This window comes from Cydia amplana, chromosome 5 (assembly GCF_948474715.1).
Source record: "Cydia amplana chromosome 5, ilCydAmpl1.1, whole genome shotgun sequence".
NCBI classification, from domain to species: Eukaryota; Metazoa; Arthropoda; class Insecta; order Lepidoptera; family Tortricidae; genus Cydia; species Cydia amplana.
The window spans coordinates 1,175,509-1,194,574 of record NC_086073.1 but is presented as its reverse complement, the minus strand read 5'-3'; the positions used below and the strand labels follow the sequence as shown (position 1 = coordinate 1,194,574).

The 19,066-nt window shown below is 36.8% G+C and overlaps 1 protein-coding gene across 2 annotated transcripts in view; it reads right to left on the bottom strand.

Moving 5' to 3' along the window:
• The window catches only part of LOC134647777 (nephrin), a 514,499-nt gene extending 496,286 nt beyond the window's left edge, over positions 1 to 18,213 (bottom strand). For both annotated transcript variants that reach the window (XM_063502080.1, XM_063502081.1), the window contains exon 1: positions 18,112 to 18,213. In XM_063502080.1, coding sequence (XP_063358150.1) covers positions 18,112 to 18,184 — 73 coding nt within the window. In that variant the 5' untranslated portion in view covers positions 18,185 to 18,213. The remainder of the gene's footprint in view (positions 1 to 18,111) is intronic.
• Between the last annotated feature and the right edge of the window lie 853 nt (positions 18,214 to 19,066).

Below are 19,066 nucleotides of genomic sequence, written 5' to 3'. Positions count from 1 at the left end.
CTCAACCGGTCAGTGCGATGTCAACATAATACCATTTCGTGAAACACAGGGGCTATACTTCGATAAATTAGCAGACATGATGTTAATTCGGGATGAATGGAAGCTAGTCGTCTATTATAACATGGAGCCTTATTGGGACGCAACGAACGCATTACAAAAATACACCCGATTTTTAAAAGATACCTGCGAAACTATCAAGACACAAGTCCATTGTGACATAATATCGTTACAACTACGTCATGGATTCTCCGAACTCGAGTACTATAACCAGATGTTACTCAGTCAGCATTCGAGCACGCGACAAACCTCACTACAAGTACTACGACACCGACGCGGCCTTGCCAACGGTGTCGGTTACATCGCTAATAGTCTATTCGGCGTATTGGATGAAAGGTTCGCCGAACAATATAAGAAAGATATTACACTTATACGAGACAACGCTAAACATATGGCATCTCTTTGGAAAAATCAAACATCCATAGTTGAAGTGGAATATAATTTATTAAAACGTACCGAGGACACTATGAATCAGCAACATAAAATGATACATCAACATATGAACTATTTGGACGACGCTTTCAAGAAGTTACAACAAAAGGTGGAAACTAACCACATTATCAACGACTTCAACTTAGGAGCCACTATAGCAAGTAATATGCTCCACAACCTAAAAGGAATGCAAGACATGTTATTAGACACCATCACCGATATCTATCAAGGACGTTTCAATTTGCACATGCTAACTCCGGAACAACTTATTAATGAGTTAAGTACAATATCAAGCATTCTACCAAGAGACGTTTCCCTGCCAATCGACAACTTACACACAGATCTCCGCAAGATATATAACCTGCTAAAAGTAAAGACAAGGATGATGGAAGACGTCCTTATTTTCGAGATAAGGCTGCCTCTCATTAGCAGAGATGTTTATGAACTTCTAAAAGTCATTCCGATACCCAAAAAAGCTGGAAACAGGATAACCGCTGTAATACCTGTATCAGATTATGTCTCCATAAACATGAAAAAAGATATGTATATTCCTATCTCGGAAACTGATATTAGAGCATGTACAATATCATCGGACTCTTATTTTTGCTACATCAAGAAACCAGTCTATCAACTGAAAGGCGACAACAGTTTTTGTGAGTCAGACAAATCAGGCTGTAAGACTGTCACAACAACATGCATAAATGACTGGATAGAGAGCAATGAACTAAATACCTATATTTACTTTTGTTGCGAGCAGTGTCAAGTTCGAACACTGTGCGCGGATCAAGTAACCGCTCACCAGCTGACGAATGCCGGGCTTATAAATGTAGGTCATGGCTGCATTATTAAGACCGATAATTTCTCGGTGTTCCCGCATAAACCTCACTGGTCCGAAATTAAAATGAAACCAGATTTATACAACCCAGTTATGGCACCGATAAATCACGTTATCAACATCACCATACCTCACCTACAGCACAAAAACGAATCTGAAGATCTGCAAACAGAAACTAACAATCTTGGAGAAAAGATCAAGGAGTTGAAGAACACCGAAGTTAACTCCGAGAGCATATCATATCACGATATTCATCACTACGCTATGATATACGTGATCCTCGGAGTAATCGGAACTACAGCACTGATTATCATAATACGACGGGTTCAATGTAGAGTGCCGTCAACGCCGTCTCGAGCCGTCGTCGAGGAGCCAGCGGCTGCCACGCCGACCCCGCCCCGGGCGTCTCCGCGCTTCGCAGTAGTCAGCGAGACTCGCCAACACAGCGACGAAGATCACTGCGAGAAGACAAATCCTTCGCGAGTAGATAAAGCGACTTCCCCTTCGTTTAAAGTAGTTACTTTTACTTAGATTTAATGTATGATCAAGTTTTCACGCAGCATCTTTCTCTCATCTCAACCGCCCCCCGGAATATGTACAAGTAAATTGCACATGCATCATATTGTTCATTTGCCCCATCAGCATTTGTTTATATAAAGGTTTCGTAATTAGTCAATAAGTACCTATTCACGCATTCAATATATTCACGTTCGCTACTCTATAAGTGTGCACACCTATCAAGTTATAATAAATCAGTTTATTTCAAGAAATCGTCTTTCGTGTTCCAAATTACTATCAAGATATTTATCAAGTAAATGTTAGAGTTAGCAAGTACTCTAACAATTGATTTGTTACCAAGTTGTATAGGTATAAGTAGCAGCATCATCTCTCTCGTTATACCGTATAGGATTGTTCAAAGATTACATACTTGGTTACAATACCGCTGTTAACGGGTGGCCGTGAGGTAATGGCGTTAGCTGTACGGATATGATGGTCGTTCTTGTCTACAGCGTGATAAAACGGTGTCCGTCACTTTCTTTCCCACGGTGTTAAACAGTGACAGTTATTTTATCACGTGGATAAAGATGGATAAAGCTATCCATAATAGGCTGGCTGAAGACACTGGTTCATTTACGGCGTTGGCCACTGAAGAGCTTGGTATTTTTTTTTAGTATATAGGTATGACATCTCTTTTACTTCATATTTTACATTTTCAGGCCTAAATCATATCTAAATAATGTCAGTGATGTCCATGGACCTAGAATATTACGGACGGACTGTCACCTAAGACAAACTGTGACACTGCAATGGCGGACGGTTTGAATGTGTGCGTGTAAACGAGTGTTACCATGTAACACAAATTCTCCCCTAATGGTTAAACAATCGTCCTTGTTTTCAAATAAAAAAATTAGGACAGTTTTACGTTAGACAATAAAAAAGGTGTGTACGTATTTGATTTTATAGGTCTTGAAAATGCGCAATATTGCACAATTACTTTGTGCAAACATTATTTTCAATACCTAATGATAGTTAGAGTCTGGCTAATGAAAGTTGAACCTGAGATTTATTTAAAACTTTTTATATGGCAACTTTTTTTCCTATCAAATAAGCTGTCAGTTTCAAGCTGTCATTTAATTTCATTGTAATTTTATTGGCAGGTGCGGTTTTTATTGAAATTCCCGCGTTATCTCAGGCTCAACTTTCATTAGCCAGACTCTAGCATCGTAATGAAATCAGTTCGTCATGTTTTTTTAATTTATACATTTAACTTGAAACATATATGGTTTTCAACAAAAAAATTATAATACATAACAAACAAACGTTAACTATCAAACATGCATGTAAGCGTCTAATCTCCTTAGTATCGGGAAATTACCATACCGACCTAGTTTGAAATGCACAATCAATAATTTAACCATTTACCTAAATGATCTCTTAATACATAATGATTTAATAAGAAGGGTATCAATTACCCTACTTTCGGGAAATTACCCTATTCATGTTCCTGGTCACACTCCTGTTTTGCAGTTTGATAATTTATAAACAACAAATTATCGTGATTTTACGTACTAATTGATAAACTTAAGTATAAAAAGTTATTCCGTGACTTTTTTTCTTTCGATCGGTACAAATTCTAGCAGGATTTAACTACGCATGCCGGCATATTTTATATTTTTCTTCGACATGTTTACTTCAATGACGTTTCAATTCGTCTGACGGTAAACTGGTGGATGTGGGCTGTCAATGTGTGTGTGTCACGCGTAAATACTATGAAACTGGTGGATGTTGGAATCACAGTTGTGTTGTAAGCGAAACTCTGTCCGTAATATTATAGGTTCATGGTGATGTCATTTAAATATCGTACGTCTCACTCGCCCCAGTTACATGTTAGATATAATTTTGACGTGGTGTCCGAATGCGTCTACGCTATTTAACGATCTATCCAAAAGGATAGCAGACGCCACTGGTGACCGTAGATCTGCCAGCTTCCTCGCACAAAGAATAAGCATTGCGATACAACGAGGAAATGCTGCCAGCATCTACGGCACCATTCCGCAGGGGGATAGTTTGTAATAATTTATTTTAAGATTAGTTTTATTTATTTTTAGATTTAGTTTTTAAGTTTTGTAGGTTAGCTATTTAATTATGTTTTATTTCTAGGTATGTATTGTATGTTAAGTTTGTATGCACTAATAAATAAATATGATGTCTACTTTCTATTTTGACGTCAGTGTACGTTCGAATTGGCTGTCTATCTTCATTTACTAACATTTAATTCAAACTCGTCTAATTACTCAAAAAAAAACAACAAAAAACAATAACCTTCCAACTTCCGCACCAGTAATTCAATTTGCTTGAGATAAAATTGGAGACATTTTCGAGCAAACCGGAATTTAATATGGCTGTAATAAAATGCAATAATATCAAATGATTGCGACCAGCCACGTGAGACTGGCTACAATCAAAATGCAATTTCGTTAGAGCGACGGAATATGCAGGCTTTTAGAGCTGTTTAAAAAGAATTCATTTTCGATAGCGAAGGCCGGTTATTTCACTGACAAAGAACAGGTCAGTTTTCAGTCGCCGATGTAAAAGAAGAATGCTTGTATAAAATTTACAGTAATTGGATTTATGAGGTCTACCAAATGTTAAAGTTTCTCTAGGCTAAGTGTATTCTGAGACGCAGGCGACGCAGTTCACACAGTGCAGAGGGGTTACGGCGAAAACCGAATTTCGCAAATTGCGGGCATTTTTCTCTGTCACTCTAATTACGCATTCATTGGAGTAAAAGAGAAAGATCCCCGCAATTTGCGAAATTCTGTTTTCGCGGTAGCCCCTCAGAGCAGTTTTTTTAAAGTATGGAACGTCCATGCGCTACACCGTGCAGCGTGCGTAGCTAAAAGCTTGCCTGCGTCTCAGGATACGCTTAGCCTTAGTGCCAGTTGCACCATCCGTACATGACAGATCAACGTCACTCGGTGCGCCGCAGCGGTTTACTATGAAACTTTCCATACAATAAAATTTTGCGAACTCTTTAATGATGACAAACAGTTTGGTGCAACCACTGACTTAATATAAAAGAAATAGACACACAAAGCAGAACAAAAACGTCAAGAAATGTGGATCCCAATGACGTTTCGCACCATTTGCATTGATGATAAAAACGCTTACGTAAATTTTGAGTCAAGATAAATGTTTCGTACAGAAAAGAGCTTAATGTCGTAAGCATTAAGTGTCAAATTTGCAAACATAAGTACCAACACTGTTAAAAAATTTAGTCCGTTGGCACTAAACGTAACGTATTTACGTCAAACAACGTCAAACGAGAATAATGAACGAATGGAGTCACTTTGGTACACTTTAATATGTATTACTGTACAGGAAAACCAATTGAAGTAATAAATAAAACAAATTTAATTTAATCGGGAGCTCAAATAAAATTAATTCGTGGTTCAAATTCAAACAAATTAAATTTTTAATTCGTAAGTATACGTCTTTAAATACTAATTTCCTTGAAATAAATTCTACTTATTAAATAACTGTGTATTTAAGATCTACATTTACTCATAGCACGGGTGCACGGGGAAATTTAGATACTGATTGGATTTTTTTTATAAAGCCTACCTATACTTTATAAAAAAAATCCTGTGGTTGTCACTGTGTTCCGACAGGTTTAGCATTTACAGTTAGTCGATATAAGCCCTTATTGGTGGTGTATATGTCGGAAACAGGGAAATGGGCCGAACACACAAGTGCCGTTTTGCCTTGTTTAAAACTGCATCACCCCTATCTCTTGCTATAATTAAATAGCAGTCCACTTTGCACGTCGCATAGGTTTTCTTGGAAATCTTCAATTTAAACATAATATTATTTCTTATGAATTCCATATAAAAAAAAAAAAATATTGACCTCACATCGACTCATTAGAATTTTGTTCCTTGACATCCCTTCTTTGGTACTAACAAATTAATTTAATCAAAACCATAAAATTACCACCAGATTACATAAATTATGTAATGCTATCCAAAGAACTAACCGAAAGAAATACATTCCATCCTTTTTCCTTGTTTTATCATTGTTATTTTTACATATTTTAACGGCACATTTCGTAATTGTTGACAACTTCACATTTGAGCGTTTCAAACAAGACTAAACGAAAAAGTAATGCATGATCTGTTTTGACATCACTTTTGTGGGGCCATTTTTGGCGGCTGATTGGGTATCCAGTTCTTTATACTATATCAATGGGTGCAACCGACCCTTAGTGTCGAGCAATGTTTTTCTTATATAGACACTCATTTCACTAGAAGTCAACTTTTTCTTGTCAGTGGTTGCCATGCCTATGCTTCTCTGGACTGGACAACTTCTTAAATACTACTTTTAAGATATTGGATTTTACCTAACATGAATTTTTGTGATAGTTGAAAGCCATTTCCATGATGGGCTATCTCTAGGCAAATTAGAAATCATTTTACCAAAAACCTTTCATAATCGATTCGCGGCCGAGACTAGCTAGTGAGTCTTACCGTAAAAAATCTCATCTCGTCAAGAGCCAAGCTCTGACTTTACTAAGCCTACACCTTGGTTGAAATATTTGGCTTAGCCGTTTAACATTTGTTCCAACAAACTAAACGACTGTTAACCCTTGGACAACGGGACATAGGTAATAACAACAACAAAAAGTTGATCCATCCTATAATGAAACATTACCTCCCATCGTGATGATCTTCTATTTCATTTGACATTCATTCTATACATTTTAAGGTCGGTATTTAATTATAACGCTTTGCAATTACGCTGCTGGCCACGTGGAAAGCTCGATTAAAACGAAATTGAATAAAAACAACCATTTGCCTCCAAGCTGTTTTGAAGAAAGATTTGAATGGAGTTTATTCTCGTCATTGACTTTATAATTAGGGCCCGGGGTGCGGAAAAATTCCACTCCCACGCTCAGGTTTTGTACTAACACGTGCTGGCAAATCCACGCCAAGCTTATGCTGTCTGTCCGTCACGTAACAAGTTATATAAAAACATAAAATGAAATTGTATTATTGTGTTTGAAACATCATTTATTTTGACTAAAAAAATACCGTTTTATTCATCGTGTAGTTAATCAAATACTTAACTGGAAAACCTCTTGTAGATCAGTACAAAAAATATACCGAAAACATAAAGATATTTAATATTTAAAACTTTCGCGGTTTGAACACATATTAACTCACATTTATAGACGCGCGATAGACTCGTGTATAAATGTGTACTGAAGATATTTACTCTTTCAGACTATATTAAAGTACTTGATAAATAAGGCTGTATCTAAGACTCATTACATTAATAACCAGTCCTTGGAGACTTACTGCCGTATTCGAACTTCAAGATATTCACAAGAGACGACACGTACTAGATCCATTCTAGATACGTTATACTTAGTTTAGATTTCAACTAGTTCTCTTTTGCAGCGCAATTCGGGCAACCAATGTCACTTTTACGATAGATCGTGTTAGATATCTATTAGATGTGAATTCGATCTCTAAGTAATATCTTGTGGAAATCGTTCAAAAGTATCTCCAGAATCGCGGAAATGTCAAATTTGACAGGTTAGATCTTAAACATATCGTTACCGTATCTTGGCGATGTCTAATAGATATCTATTACAAAATCCGAATCGGGCCCTTAGGTTAAATGTACGTCCATTTAGTAATGCTTTATAAATCATAGGACATACTCGAGACTAGAGGTCAAGTCTGGAGACCTTTTCACTCAGAAGGATATCGGGTAGTTATTACCCGTATCTCTGTTTTCACATATAATGGATGGATGAATCCTTGAAATCTAAGAGCATAATTATTTTAATCTAAATATGAAGACGTCTTACACGCTATTATATTCAATGTTTATTCCTAATTTGTATATTTTGTAGTAAAAATTTCATAATAAACCTCAATTCTCAGAAAATGCCAATAATTATGTTAATAAAACATGAATTTAGATCAGCCTCACAGAAACATTTAGCATTTATGTGGCATTTCCAGAAAAACGACAAAGTTTATAAATAAAATGGCTGTCTGCGTATTAATTCACGCTGTAAATAATAAGCAATTTATTCTAGACACATTTTATTAACAAGAAAACTGTCATATTCTGATGAACTAGACATTATTAAAAATACTTGAGCAAAAATTCTGAGCACTTGAGAGAATGAAATAGCTTACTCTTCACAATTTGAATTTGTTAAGGCAATAATCATTCAGTCACATATTATGTAACAGCTAGCATTGTAAACAAAGCAATATGCTGGTAACGATTGTACATATTTTAAAGTAAATATTATATAGTTAAAGGCGAGTTTACAGTCAATGCTTGGTTCTTGTTAATAAATTATATTCTAGCAATGTGATCAAGAAAAAAGATGGATAGTGACACGAAGGTAAGGCTGTAGGAAATATTATGCCACTACTAGTCCTTTAAATAGAAAATTTTTATTTAAGTAAAAAATACGAAATAGTTAATTAAGTACGAAACATGATTAACTGAAAATTCCACTTTTACTCAACTTATATTTCAAGCTTCTATTTTCGACTTTACCCCTCAAAATCAAACCTATCATGTTAACCAATTACCACCGTGATTGTTTAAAATTGGAACCAAACAACAATCAGCAATAAAACAAGGTTTCTCTAAAACAAACTTAGAAATTTGACCGCCCGGCACCCAAAAATAGCCACCCCACTGACGCACAAGTTCCGAATTATAAACGGTGAAACATTTTGAACAAATTAGGTACAGAGCAGTGCACATGGCGGATTAATTTGAGCGCAATTTCACAAGTGAGTAAATAGTTGAGGAAGTAGGTAGACCACATATACCGCACAAAGGGAGACGACGACGGAACTGAACTTACAGCCGAAAAAGATAGGTAGGTTTATTTCGATTAGACAAACTCAAAGACAACGTAATATTCTAAAATAATTAATACATTTAAACAAAAACATCATTTTTTTCGTGATATTGACATTCTCGTGCTCAGGTTCTTGCCAATGCACAGAAAAATTGCAAAATGATGTCGCTTCATTGGTCAAGTGACATATACCAACTTTCAGTTTTTTTTATACCCGTAAATAATGTATCCTTTTCATCTTTGAACATTGATCTTGTTTAAAATATTATTTCATTTCAAATCAACAAATATACAATAATAAGTACTCAATAACCTACTGCTGGTAAGGACCCGTTTACACTTTTGACTGCACTTATCTCACTGTACAACCAACCAAAGCTACAAGCAGTAACAAATGAACAACGAATCCTCCTATCAACTTAAGCCCCTAAAGATTAGCTCAACCAAAACCTAACTTGAAGCCACGAAAACCTCTACATGACCAACTTAAGCACAGGTTAAGTAACAAATTACAGTTCAAGTCCAAGCGTAATTACGAGCGATCACTAAATAACTTTATAGCGATCGTGCCGTAATCAAGAATTGCAAAGTTAAGGAAAGCACTCAGAAACTGTAATTTGGGTCCACGTAATTAATATAACAAAATTGCTTAAACAAAGCCCATTTTGGCTGTAATCGAGTGATTACTCGCCGTTAAAAATTTACTGCGGCTATAAATGCTGCGGTGAAAGAGTTTTATTGAAGCTGGGTGTACTGGCTTTTAATGGCTATCGGCTGTCTATCGCTTAAAGTATTTGCGCTAGGCTAACAATTAATTGTTTTTAGGGTTCCATACCCAAAGGGTAAAAACGGGACCCTATTACTAAGACTCAGCTGTCCGTCCGTCCGTCCGTGCGTCCGTCCATCTGTCACCAGGCTGTATCTCACGAACCGTGATAGCTAGACAGTTGAAATTTTCACAGATGATGTATTTCTGTTGCCGCTATAACAACAAATACTAAAAACAGAATAAAATAAAGATTTAAGTGGGGCTCCCATACAACAAACGTGATTTTTGACCGAAGTTAAGCAACGTCGGGCGGGTCAGTACTTGGATGGGTGACCGTTTTTTTGCTTGATGTTTTTTTTTGCTTGTTTTGCTCTATTTTTTGTTGATGGTGCGGAACCCTCCGTGCGCGAGTCCGACTCGCACTTGGCCGGTTTTTTTAATAGGAAACAAGGCAAATTAAGTTGGAAAATTACTATAGTGTAACAACCACGGCAACTACCCACATCTTAAGTAATTATTTCTGATTGTTTTCATTTTAATAAATTTTGCGGGTACAGTAACACTGCCAGTATCAGGTATAAAACGGGGCCCTCCTACCCGGAGTAGTCAGTCGTCGCCGTCGATTGAAACTGTAAACACCTAAAGTGAATTTGAGTTTAGAATAAATTGTATTAATTGAAGTTGGAATAAGTCAAGTACTAAATTATAAAGTTGTTTCTGTGTTTATCTTTGTGTAGGTTTCAATAGTAAAAGTAAAAGTAAACTAGAATAAATGTCATATAATATATACGGAACATATTATTAAGTACGGAATAAAAAGTGACCAAAGCCTCCAAGGATCAAGCCAGTGTCTTCTACATTTACGGAAGCCCCATATCTAAAAACAAGAAGTAACCATCAAAAAGTAGACCCTGATTTTTTGATCCCAGCTCTGAGCACTGGAGGCCTTCATCACATCACTTTTTCTTTCGAAATTATATGCCATCTGTTTCAGTTTAGAAAGCAGGGTGATAGTCTCAGCAAATGTGCCATGTTCATTGTTCAATACTCAACTCAATACTCAATATTTTATTGCAATTTCACAAAGTAATTGTACAGGTGGTAAACTTATAAGCTAGGTCTTTGTGAACCCTGTTGGGCACTGCAATATACTATTTACAATGTTTGATTGAGCCCCCGTCTAATGGCAAGAGGCCGGATGGTATGAAGTTGGTGCCTTGGCAAAACGGAAAGGGCCTGCTTTAGGATGTTACATGGTTCAGCACTTGTGCTGCTTCGCACATAAGTCGCACATCAGCAGGATTAGCAGGTGCAACTCCTGAGATAGCCGCCCTTAGAAAGCTTGGAAAGTATGTGTCCTTGGGCGGCTATTTCCTTGTTCCTGTGCGAGACCACCGAACATTGGTGCTCACAGCCACGGTCTGTCCTAACGGCTTGGCCACGAAATTGAGCGACTTGCGACGGCGGCAGCGATAACCATAGGTTGGAGCGAGACACAGCGATCGGACCTTTCGTTCCCACCTATGGTTGTCGCTGCCGCCGTCGCAAGTCGCTCAATGTTGTGGCCGAGCCGTAAGCGAGCTCGGGAGTCGGTTGCGAGAGAGGGGACTTGATCCCCGCTCCGAGTCATTTCTGGTGCAAAGGTTTATCCATCGCGATTCAACGCGGAAACGCTGGGATACGGGAATAACACAATAACAGATTTCCATTTTCATTGTACCTTACCTTATTATGTATATTATTTAATATATATTTAATCCGGGAATAAAATAAAAGAGATAGTATATTAAACAACGGAATGTAATAATAAATACCAATTGGTTTAATGAATAACTCTGCAAAATTTGAAATACTGATTTAATAAATGCTGGGAATTTGTTAAAATTTTTAATTACTTAATAATGTTTACGTGTTTTATTAAAAATTAACTGTAACCTATATATGAAATTTTGTAAGTAGTATTTATTTCTTTACAAATACACAGAATTACACTTTTGTGACACAAGGTACCTAGGTATATGTACGCGATAGTAATCTTTATTTTATACGGAACACTAAAATTGGTGTTCCAGTTCAACTCAACAATTGTATGGTGACCAGGATTTTTGTTTGTGATTTCAGAGTTATCATAGTACAATAAATCACGTACATATATAATATTATATCACCTAAAATATGTTACTTAGTATACCTTATTTCTTTATAGGTCACATATTTGCATACCTACGCAGTATTACAAGGATAGGTTTCCCATTAGATAAGATAAGATAAGATAAGATACATTTAATACAAGCAAGCTCACCCGTACCCGTCTAGGAAGCAAAGAACGCCTACTCCCTGCCAGCCACCGACTGACTAAGTCCTCCAAGACCATGCAGGTACTGGGCCCAAAAGTATTTAACAAATTGCCCATAGACATTACTTTAATAGAATCGTCGAACTCATTTACGCGGGAATTGAAAAAATGGCTCTTCTCCCACGCTTTTTATAGCCTGAATGAATTCTACAATCTGAAATTATGACTCAATTTAGGTATATTCAACATAACATCATGGATCAAATTTAATTTTTATTTATATAACGCTTATTATTGTAAAATTAATTGACATATTTATTTATAACCGAAACTGTAATAATAATCTAATCTCTGTAACACTAAACAACCTAGTAATCTATCTCATGTAAATAAAATTGTGACGTGTAATATATAATAATATTATGAATAAATGAGTATGAGTATGAGTATGAGTATTGATAAAATTGTACAAATTTTACACGTCAATTCTCTTACCATCATAATATTTACTACACCAATGGCAACCATATTATTATAAATAGATTTATATAACATTACAATGTTCGTCTGTTTAGTTCTATTAAATACAATTTTAATTATTAGAAATACAATTATTATATTTACTCATTTAATATCTCCGTTTTTTTATCGAATATTATTGTTTATTCACACTTCCTTAAAATAAATTCATTCACACTGTAGCAACACAGGTCGACCAACATTTTCTTAAGTTTATTATGAAATATTTTATCGCTCGCGGAGGTAATTATGATGAAGATATTCTTTCGTTAGATATCAATGGTTTATTTAACGTCTAACTAGACATTTAATTTTAAAAAATGTTTTTAAAAGGCCGGCCCGGCCCACCAATTTCAGGCCCTACTTTAAGCACTTCATAAAATGATAATTTAAGCAAAATTTTAATTCTTACTTTAATACCCGATAATACGTTAATTTAGAAATAGCTATCCATTTTCGTTTTAGTCTTGACACGTGCCAGTTTAGATTCACATTAATGCGATATTTGCTTTATTGATTTGAAGTGAGTGTATAAAATAGTTAGGTAATACTAGCACCAGCGGTCCGTGTCAGTGTACTTTTAACATTTGAATTTAGTCAAGGTGAATGCTAAAATACTTTAATTTTTATATATTTACATAAAGTGGAGATCATTTTTAGGGTTCCGTAGCCAAATGGCAAAAAACGGAACCCTTATAGATTCGTCATGTCTGTCTGTCTGTCTGTCTGTCTGTCTGTCTGTCTGTCGGTCTGTCCGTCTGTCTGTCCGTCCGTATGTCACAGCCACTTTTCTCCGAAACTATAAGAACTATACTGTTGAAACTTGGTAAGTAGATGTATTCTGTGAACCGCATTAAGACTTTCACACAAAAATAGAAAAAAAAAACAATAAATTTTTGGGGTTCCCCATACTTCGAACTGAAATCAAAAATTTTTTTTTCATCAAACCCATACGTGTGGGGTATCTATGGATAGGTCTTCAAAAATGATATTGAGGTTTCTAATATCATTTTTTTCTAAACTGAATAGTTTGCGCGAGAGACACTTCCAAAGTGGTAAAATGTGTGTCCCCCCCCCCCTGTAACTTCTAAAATAAGAGAATGATAAAACTAAAAAAAATATATGATGTACATTACCATGTAAACTTCCACCGAAAATTGGTTTGAACGAGATCTAGTAAGTAGTTTTTTTTTTATACGTCATAAATCGCCTAAATACGGAACCCTTCATGGGCAAGTCCGACTCGCACTTGGCCGCTTTTTATAAAATGTGTAAATTGGTTGGTTCCGAGAATTCAGTTTACACTTATAAAATGTATAAATACTTATACAGAGCGGGACGTAAACTTTTAAATATTCGTTATTATTTACGACACACGTTGATGATAAATTTAGCAATCATTTTCTTATTTGCACGTATTGTATACAAAATGTCATTTAAAATTAAAACTATAATCGTTTAACTGAAACCAAACATACTACCTATCTTCAAAATTTTTTTGGGGTTTATACACAAACGCAAAACTTTGTTAAAATTATCAAAAATAAAAATAGAAAATTTTTGGGCCATTCTGTAAATAACATTGGTAACATAACCTTTACGAAAACACCTAAAAAGCGATCTAAACTCATAAGATATATTGAGGTCCTAAAAAACGAACATCGTTATCTCACGAAAAATAAAACTTGGTAAAGGGAACTGATCGCGGACAAAGCCATAAGGCAAAGCACTACAACTCCATAAATCTTAGTACAAATTCTTCGAGCAAAGGCCACAAAGGCTTGGAGATAAAATAACTAGTTTCACCCTTAGACGTCAAAAGGACGTAAGTAACAGGTATTCTCTTTATGATATGACGTTGTGGTGAGTGGGGTTCAGGGACCGTACCTGATCCTGGCCCGGTCGATACTTGACTCGAGTAGTGACTGACTGAACTTTCGGCCTGCACGTTTTTTTATGATTTATGAAGCAAACGAACAGAGGAATGACTGATAATAAGCGATTACCGTCGCCCATGGACACTCGCATCACCAGAGGGATTAAAAGTGCGTTGCCGGCGTTTAAGATGCTTTCTTTGAATGTTCGAATGTTGTACCGGTCCGGGAATACCGCGGGCGACACTTCATTCCACAGCCGCAAAGGCAAACGGACTCGATATAAGTAATAGTGAAACGTGACGAGCGATTTTAGAATGATAAAACGTTAATATGATCTCTTGATCTCCACTAATTTTATCATAAACGGTTCTTCGGTTTAAGCGTGAAAAGGTAACACAGACAGAAAGACAGGCAGACAGAGTTATTTGCATTTATAGGTAGGTAATATTAGTAGGGACTACTTCAATATTTAGCTGCCTTTTGTCCTATATTTAGTTTTAGTCACCTTTGTTATATCAAACAAATAGCCACATTTCAGTGTGACACGTTGCAACGCTTGGCTGTGGCATATTTTGACGAGGATTCATTCGGCGGCCGGAATTATGCAAACCTGAATTTACATGCGGCCGAAATAGAGTTCATAAATTTTAAATAGTTTTTTAATAACTGTGTATGGTGTATGCCAGTACTCATAGAAGAATCTTATGGGGCGTGCATGAACCGTAGGGGGCACAAGAGCCCCTTGTTTATTATTGACGCAGTGTAAAATTCAAGTTTAAGTTTCCGATTTAGTGCACAAGATGGCAGAACCTACAACGCACAAGGGAGCGTGCGTGCACTGTAGGGGGCAGCACTTGCTTTGGCGTGAAGTTTCTATGTCAAGTTTAAGTTTCCAATTTAGTCCACAAGATGGCAGTCCTTCCAGCGTGCACGCGGTCCCTATCAGTATCTCGTTGCGAATTTAAAACAACTCTCTGGAATTTTATTAGGTATGTAGTAAAATTCCAGAGAGTTGATGTTCGATCTGAAACTCTGTAATCCAAACTAAAACTCATGTAACTTTAGTTAAATCAGCGGGACATGTGCTTTTTCTCCGCATACATAACCTTTCGCATGTAGCGATTTAACACATTAACATAAAAAAGATAGGTTTCTTTATTACGTTTATCTTTATCGAGAGATAGATCTTTAAAATGTAGAAAGAAGGATCTGAGCACGTTCTCTTAACGTGATTTGGGCGCACTTCTTTCAGCTTTTGGTTTCAAGTCTTCTCCTGACTATCAATCCTGAGTTTTATCAAGCGTAGCTGAACGCATGCTGTCAATACTTGTCAAAATCGCACACATGTAAATCCTGACCAGTGATATATGATAATTGTCAAGCGGGCGCTATTATTCTCATGTGACAGTTCAGTATAGTATGAAAAAATTAGTTCCAGTGAAATTCCGCAACATGGCGCGTGATCATATATTACTGGTTAATTTACTATAGCGTTGTATGCGCGTGACCGTTGTCAGGGCCGACCTGAAACAAGCCTAAATCAGCTTTGACTCGTAACTTTCAGCCGAAACAAACCCGGCTAAATCTTTCGACCTACGCTATCGACAACCCCTCGGAGTTATTTACATACGGAAAACATCAAGGACTTATTGGTGTTACAGATTTGATAAACAATCATACATGGAGCCGGTTCATGTTTGTTTTCTGTTGACGGAGTGCCCTTCGATATCGTTCCATGTTTGGAATCTTATTAAGGTTAATCGGTTATTTGGAAATAAAAATGAATTTATTACTACGCCGTTGTGAAATAACACTTTAGTTAATGAGTTTTTGATTGTAGTCTAAATAAAAATTATGCCATGTATTTTACTAGCTTCTACCGCTGGTGAAGCGCTTGTGGGCTAGCGGTAAGAGCGTGCGACTTGCAATCCGGAGGTCGCAGGTTCGAACCCCGGCTCGTACCAATGAGTTTTTCGGAACTTATGTACGAAATATCATTTGATATTTACCAGTCGCTTTTCGGTGAAGGAAAAACATCGTGAGGAAACCGGACTAATCCCAATACGGACCAAGTTTACCCTCTGGGTTGGAAGATCAGATGGCAGTCGCTTTCGTAAAAACTAGTGCCCACGTCAATTACTGGGATTAGTTGCCAAGCGGACCCCAGGCTCCCATGAGCCGTGGCAAAATGCCGGGACAACGCGAGGAAGATGATGACTGTTAACAAAGTGTTTCCCAGGCGTTCCGGAAAACTAGTTTTAACAAGGTTAAATGCGTTTTTATTTAACGAGTTTTTTACCGTAACAGTTATATATTATGAAAGTTTAACGGCCGAAAACGTGGTCAACTGATAACGGTTACATCATAAAACACAATGTACAGTTATGGTAGAAAATATCCACTAAGAAAAGGCATTCCACCCCATTTGCCTCGGATATACTAAATAAGGTTCCAGGTCATTGAGTTTACCGAATAGTTGTCTCCGCTATTTGTGTTCTTACGACGATGGGCAGCATGAGATAACGGAGTTTTACCCTGATTTTGCAAAAGTTTGACCTTAAGATAGAGTTACTTTATAATAATAGATCATAAATACTTATGTGGTCCGGTTCAAATTCATAAATGGCCTGCGATTCTCCTCGAATCACTTGCTCTAGGTAAATATAATAGCTTTAGCTACCAGGCGTCACCCTTATTACCTCTAGGCAATAGAGTTGAACAATATCAAGCGATTGGCTAGCCAGTCGTAAAACGAGAATATGTAAAACGTTCAAAAAGCCCTAATCTAATGACTTTAACAGTACGAGTATAAAACCTCTTCCTTGTTCAAAAATTTGTCAATATTATAGTCGTGACAAAGTCGCACTATAATAATTACCAAACAAGTTGCGATTTAAAACTTAAATCGGCATCAAACGAGGAGTTCGATTTTATATTATTTTGCCTTGATCCTCCTCTATCGACTATCCTTGATCATCAATAATGAAAATCTTTGTTCATTTGATTTGCTATATCAATATTCGTTTCATACTCAGTTCATCTTTTCCCTTTATACTTAGAACACAAAAAAAATTAAAACGATAACAATACCATCCTAATAATACGTCATCTAGTTTAGTATTTAAGACTGGTGGCAATGAGGCTTGTTTTCTTATAATCTGGGCCGTTAAAGGGTTAAATTGTATTTGTATCATACAATTTTAATAATCATTCTCCTAATATTCACTACCAAGGCTCACTGCAACATTTCACCTCACACCCACGTCCACGTACGCCCGTTCGATGTAATTAAACAGCGACCAAACGACCCGCTGGCGCGCTCTTACATTACGCTATCGACGGTGACAATTATTCGTTAAATCTATGCGGGGAAATTGGAGGGCAGTGCTGTAATGGAGTAGCGATTGAAGGGTTTATGCAACACGTACGATTTTACTTACGTACCTAATATAGATTATAATTTCTTATGTAGGTATACATACGTTAGGTAAATGACTCGTTTGTGCTTTGTGTTTTTCGTCGATACGAATACTTAACCTTTTATAAGGCGCAATCTGTGTACTTAACGCAAAGATTACCATTCTATAAATAGTATCATTTTTTGTATTTTTCTTACACGTACAATTTTTAAGACTACGAATTAACAATGAGGTTTGAATTTATTTCCCGTTTTTTCAGCTGCAGAGAAAAGTGACCCTCCCCCCTGCATAAAACTCTACATGCAAAGCAAAGATGCTAAGCGAATAATATTGCTGACTGTACAACCGCAATAAAACCGTCGACGACGTGATAATAGTAAGCATCACTCACCACAGCGATCAGAAGCGCGGCGTGGCGTCACGGCCCAAGTCTGCGGCGCATCTTTAGCCACTGTTATAAGCGAAAATATACCTTAAGTTGTGAACAATAAAGTGCATAATCACTCACCGAGCTTGTCCTGCTGCACGGTCTTGGTGTCCCCGTGCACTAGGAGCAGCAGCAGCAGCGCGAGCGGCGGCATGGCGGCGTGACGTCACGGCCTAGGTCTGCCCCGGCGCATCATTAGACACTGTGGACAAGATGGAAGTTTAAGTAATAAATTAAGCAATATTTATGACTAAGTCGGAAGTATATTGTTATAGGGATATATAAACCCAACAGTACCCGTACCATGAGTCATTGACAGTGTCAAAACTGACACGGTATACGCCATAAGAATTTGAAAATTGGAAATAAAGTTTTTCATTAATTCATTAATGCACTAGGTATTTTAAGTCGATGTCGGCATCGGCATGTTTCGCTCCATAACGAGGAGCTTCTTCAACGGATGTACCGCGTTGACGGACCAACGCAGCATGTCGAGCAATAATCGACTTTAAATACATGAGTGACCCGTTTTAATACGTAAAAAAGATTGGGGAACGCGATACTTACTAACTATACCTACTCACAATACAGTGTGTAAGTCAAATACGGGCAATAAATTAAACCAGATATAGAATTTACCCGTCTTATCATTAATTAAGATGTTTTTTTAAGTTACACTTAATTATGACCCCGTGATTATTTTTTTCCACATGTACCGAGCAGCAATGTACTGTAAACATTAAGAAACAGAAGATGATAATGACATTACGAGATACGAGCTTTTCAACTGCCAACAAGCGTTGACAGTTACTTTAAAAAGCTCGTATCCCGTAACGTGTGTGGTGTATTACATTGCGGGCCGAATTATTTTGTATGGTTAAAATTTTCAATGCATTTCTAAGTAAAATCTATCTCAATATACTTTTTAGGTCCTATGCTAACCACCGTTTGAATATTCGCCCGTATTGGATTTACACACTGTATAAACAATAAACAAACCATCAATACTATGTTTCATAGTATTATCTTAAACATC